At 35.0% G+C, this 6,000-nt stretch overlaps 1 protein-coding gene across 1 annotated transcript in view; it reads right to left on the bottom strand.

Annotated features, from left to right (window-relative positions):
- Positions 1–1,305: 1,305 nt before the first annotated feature.
- The window catches only part of CUNH8orf34 (chromosome unknown C8orf34 homolog), a 353,639-nt gene continuing 348,944 nt past the window's right edge, over positions 1,306–6,000 (bottom strand). Inside the window, 2 exon segments of the mRNA XM_008710771.2 lie at positions 1,306–2,255; positions 5,233–5,292. Coding sequence (XP_008708993.2) covers positions 2,248–2,255; positions 5,233–5,292 — 68 coding nt within the window. The 3' untranslated portion in view covers positions 1,306–2,247.

Genomic DNA, 6,000 nt, shown 5'->3' with positions numbered 1-6,000 from the left:
AAGAAAGAAAGAAAGAAAGAAAAGAAAAAGCAAAATGAGTAATTGGAGTCAAGGTGAGTTCAAAGAGACTCAGAGTTCATGTATGACATTTGAAAGAGGAGATAGAAAAGCAACCTGGAGAAATTCTGATTTGTGCTCTAGCTGTTTACTCTCCTTGGCCTCTGTCCTTGGACTCCAAAAGTAATTGACAAAGAAGACAGGACAGAGACTGTGGTCTATGTGTGTGTGTGTGTGTGTGTGTGTGTGTGTGGCTGGCATTGATGAAGATTCTCTTCTTGACCAAACTCTAGCCTGACTCCCCTGAGCTCTTTTCTTGACCAGGCCTCAACCTCAGCCTATAAAAACTGCAGATTCTGAACCCAAATTAATTCATCCGCTCCAACCCACTCCCACATTAGAAGATATGAACAAACACAAACATATTTTCTAACAGTCAAGGCAGAATCTCCAGGATGATGGTTGCAGCCCCCTTAACTTCCTTCCTGGGAAAGTGCAAGGCTGTCAAAAGAATTTACTGTTTGTTCCTGCCAACACTTGAAGATAGAGCCCCTGTGTCCCAGTCTCTGTGGAAGGACAGAAGTCAAACTTCAATAAGTGAATCCAAATGAGTTTTACACAGGTCAACACCCCTTCCTATTTTTCATAAATTTCCATTTCCCCGACTCTCCTCAAGCTCTGGCAATTCCAATCCTTACTCCCTCTCTCTTCCTTTGAAATATGCCGTCACCTCTGCACAAATAGAAGTTGAGTTCAGTTAATGCTGGACCCTCTTCTCTATTGTAATAGTTTATCACTGATGAAAATCTATCCTTACTACTTTAATTAGTGTCCAGCTTTGTATGTCTTTGGTAGAATTCTCAGCAACATACATTCTGATATCCCGGTCGATCTGATTCCTGAGGTTGGTGTGGCACTCAGAAGTGTGACTGTCTCCAGGAAAATGTCAGTGGGCAAGAGGCAGACAAACACTGACCAAGTGAAGGTTGGAGGAAAATACGGCTCAGATGAAGGCATCAGGGATGACATGTTTTAAAGAAAGACTATTCCTAACAGAGAAAACATTTGGATCCTCAGCTGAATATTTTTGGAGATATTCTTTATCATAAGTACTTTCAAATAGGGGAGGGTTCTGATCCCATCAATTTTCTCTGGACTTCTCTCTCTTCCGCTCAAAAATATACAGTTTTCTAATCCTTTAGTTTGTTTCTACCTATAAAACCCAAGAAATTTTATGAAAATTAGTCTCAAGTTTCTGTACACATGAAAGTGTTACTGTAAGAAAATTTATTATATTATTTGATTTAGGAATATAATGTCATTCATACAATCAGAATTTCTTTGTTTATTCTTTAGCCATGTTCTGGCCTTTACTATTGTTTCTTTGACAGTAATACAGGCAATTTTATAATTTAACCATATGCCTTAAAGGTCCAAAAAGCAAACTTAGATTAAGACAAATAAGATAAAACAGACAATAGAGATACTCAATAGATTTACTTAGATCCATTCACCTAGCATCAATGCATAATATATTCCAAAAGCGAGCATATCAAATGCAAAATGGATAATCTTAATTGGGCTCAGTCATTGAATAAATGGTCAAACAAGTTTCATTGCATATGCTTTGGGGCATGCATGTCATTCCTTATTGATCTGCTTTATTGAATTAACATACCAATTATTTCTTTTGATAGGAACAGGGAAGATAATCACAGGAAGGAGCAGTGGTAGGGAATGTATCTCTTGCTGCTGCACAAAACACACATGGCAGGTGATGATACCAAACAGCTACCTTCCAGAGAGACCTAAATGGCACATCTTGGCACATGGGGGTAAGTATAATGTTTATTAATCTAAAAAATGAGAAAATATTATAAAAATATAAGAAGTAGAAAACCCTACACAAGTTAAAATACAGAAAAATTTTAAGCAAAGTTATTTGGATCAGGCAATATTTAATGTATCAAATAGTAATCTTAATAACTAGGTATAAAGTAATCTAAACCCAGGACACTAACCATGTCAAAAGGCAGCAGACATCCTGACCACCCAGAATCCTTTGCCAGGGTTAGTGTTCTCTGATTACACATTTAGGCACCCCCTGGTTACAAGAGTACTTGTTTATTATTGATATTATAAAAATAACCATTCTCTAAATGATTACACATAGTAAATAAAATTAGAACTATACATAAGGATTTGAATAATTGCAATTTCTTTAAGGACCACCTGCAACTTCTGCCTGCTTCACAGACCTGTAGGGGAGAAACAAAACAAAAGAAAATATGCTTAATAATACATCTATAGTGCAGCATATTAAAAAGAAAGTTTGGGACCTTAATGCTTTCCTATACTCTGTATGAACTTTTACAATGGCACTGACCTTAGGGTGCCACCTCTATCAACTGTATTTTGCTGCCAGGATGTCAATTTCTGGTACCTGTATAAACCCTTTTGGTATATTTAATTAGAAGTAGATATTCTACAGCTATCTCGGTCTGTTGAAAAAGACTGGCTTCCCTCCTTTCCTATAGGAGGGAGCCAAGAGAGAAATATAGCCAATGAGAAATACTTGCAAGGGATGTGCACAATTAATATCGTGGAAGGAATTATGAAAGCTGAATTTAGGAAGCTAGAGCAGCATAAGATAGATCGGGCCGTACGAGTCTTTACTTCATCACTGGAACTATGTGACCATACTGCTTGATTGAAAAGAATTCCTTTATTTTTTTCCTAGAAAAATATGATTATGATAGCAAGGGGAAAAATCCATGCTCTTAGAATATTTTATGTTTCTTTTCCTGCTTTGTTACATTTAATATTATATTAAATATTTATTTAACATATTAATATGATTTATTATATTTAATATTTCTGATTCACCCACTAGACCATAAATACTTTGAAATTTTGAGAAATATCAATCTCCAACTTGCTTACAGGACCTGAAAGAATACTTTGCACATGGTGCTTGCTCAATAAGTATTTGTTTGATGGGAAAGAGGGAGAAGAGAAAGGGAGAAAAAGAGGAAAGAAGGGAATCCAGTTATTTTTGCACATACTTTTCCCTTATCTGAAATGCTTTACTTACCCCAACTAACCCCAGCTAGCTCCTTTATCTAACTAACTCTTACTCCTTTAGGACTTAATTTTCAATATCACTTTCTCTAGGCACTTTGACTACTAGTCAAGGTAGAAATCTCCTGCTGCATGCACGTATCTCACCCTAATGCTTACATAACAATAATCTGCAGTGTTTTATGTAAATCATGTTCAGTGTGTGACTTCATCATTCAGTAAGCTTATGTCACATATGATAGTGACATGTTATTCTCTGGCACAGTTTCTGTTTTATTTTAGGTATCTATTAAACATGAATCAAATGAATGATTTACTTATTTAGATCTCTTGGATACAAGGGCCGTATACCTACATGTTATACAAAGAACATGTGAAGGACTAAAAGAACATGACCTGTGTGTTCCTATGATGGTAGAATTATAATGTGGAAGAAAGAGAAAATTTTTGTCTGTTATACAAAAAGAACCAGAAAGAAGGCAGCTACAAGGATTCAGATTTTGAAGCAAAAGAGAATAATTTCATTTAAAGTAGGTTTTAAATATTTTGTATAACTTATGCAACACTGTCTTGCTTACTTGTCACCATACCGTATGTTGAACCCCCATGACTTATATATTTCATGATTGGAAGTTAGTGCTTTTTGACCAGCTTCACCTATTTTGCTCAATCCCTGCTTCTGGCTAACACCAATCTGTTTTCTGTACCTATGAGCTTGGCTGTTGTTTTTGTTTAGATTCCACACATAAGTGAGATCAGATGTTATTTGTTTTTTTCTGACTTATTTCGATTAGCAAAATATCCTCAAATTCCATCCATGTTGTTGCAAATGGCAAAAGTTCATTCTTTATGGCTGAACAATATTCCATTGTATATGTATACCACATTTTATCCATTTATCTGTCGATGGGCACTTAGGTTTTTTCTGTATCTTGGCTATTGTAAATAGTGCACTGAACGTGGGGATGCAGATATCTTTTCAAGATATTTTTGTTTGTAACAATCCAGACAGTATTCTGAAGATGTAAATATATGATTGTGTATGGGTCTGTGCATTGTATATGACAAAAAATGAATTATATTTAATATACTGTTTTGTAACTCACTTTTTAATGTAACATTGTTACAAGAATGTTTCCACATCAGAATATATATATATATTTATAAAAATATAGATATAGATAGATGGATCCAGTTAATATCAGTATAAACACATGTATTTATCCAGTGAATATATATGTATCTCATCCTTCATAAGATGTACAGTATTCCATTATATATATTGCTATACTTTTTTAATCAATTCCTCTTTTATTGGTCATTGGCTTGTTCACATCTTTTCATGTCCTCCATATTTTAATATACATTTTTTGTTTTATTATAAAACATGTGCGATGAACATAACATTCTATAAACTACAGAGTAAAGCATTGCATAAATTATTTCTTTGGGTGAGTTATTAATATAGAATTATTAGGTCAATGAGCAGTTAGACCAGAATAAAATTGAATGAGCAGCCACAGGAGATAGTATACTTCCTATTACTCAAGATATTGAAGTAAAGATTGAATGTCTATTTTGTAGGGGCATTGCAGAGAAGAGATCAGCATTAGATTGGAAGATAAGTAGATGGTTCTAAAATTCTTTCTAATTTTGATATCCTGTGATCTGTGAATGCTAAGGACAAATTTAACCTTTTACTTCTCTCTGTGACACACTTGAGAGAAGAAACTGTAAATTATTCATGTTATGTATTCAGTTCATATAGTAGCCTCATGTCCATGGATATAAAATTGTTCTGAAATCCTGCATCTCTAAGATATATTTAATGTTGTCATAAAGTCCATGATCTTCACACAGTGGAGGAATATATTTTCATTTCGATTCTATCTAAAAGGGATTTTCCTGCCAAGGAGAAGGGATTTAAATTCCCAACCCACTTCCTCAGCATTGGAGAATACAGGCTCAATGAGAAGCCTGAGATCCGTAGAACATCGCAAAAAGAGAAAGGTAACATTATGCAGAGTAGGAGGGAAATCTCTTTCTCATTAGAGGTCATGAGAACTATGCATTAAAAATATCTGAACTTGAAACAGTTGTAGATAGTACCCATAATTACATGACATTGATACTAAGTGCCCTGAGCAAACATACCAGAGTAGACCAGGGTAGGACAAGAAGAGCATGGAACACAAAGGAGAAGATCAGCAGAACCTGCACAGTGAGAGAAAAAGAGAAAATATGCTGGACCAGGGGGAAAAAATCTATTAGACATAATTCCCTAGCAATTTAAACAATTTCTAGTGAAGATTAATCAAAATTAATACCAAAAATCTACAGTATAGTGAGCTGCAATTACATATAAGTTAGCTGCTTAATGGTGTGTATATTCTTATTCCATACTCCAGTCATTTTCAATTCAAACTCCTGCTGATTTTTAAATAAAATCTAGGGCAAAATGCCCTCCAGCTAGTGTTATGAATATATATCCAGACTTAGGAAGATCTCACATAAATCATATCCATAATTCTTATGTCCAGCATGGGTTAAGCAAGAAAGTACCACTGTTCAGGCGGCTATCCTAACACAACTTAGCCAGGATTAGATTTGTATATATGTCACAGAATGGTGATGTTATCATATTTGCAATTTAATGTCATCATCACAAAGTTATGATGAGATTTATAAAAGTAGTGCATATAAATACATATGCACTCTATTCATAATGCCGGGCACGTAACATTACATGCTAAAGGCAGTTCCTCTGAACGCATGCCTGAGGCAGTAGAGCAGTACCTGGTGGGATAAAGGGACAAGACTATTCTAGTTTACAAGAATGGGGAAATAGAATGGAGGATAAAAGCAGATGAACTAAAGGGACCAAGGGAGATAAGGAGATCCACATTTCTTGAAGAGAAAGGA

Source organism: Ursus maritimus, unplaced genomic scaffold (genome assembly GCF_017311325.1).
Source record: "Ursus maritimus isolate PB19 unplaced genomic scaffold, ASM1731132v1 scaffold_9, whole genome shotgun sequence".
NCBI lineage: Eukaryota > Metazoa > Chordata > Mammalia > Carnivora > Ursidae > Ursus > Ursus maritimus.
The sequence above is the reverse complement of the archived record's forward strand: the minus strand, read 5'-3'. Positions and strand labels throughout refer to the sequence as shown.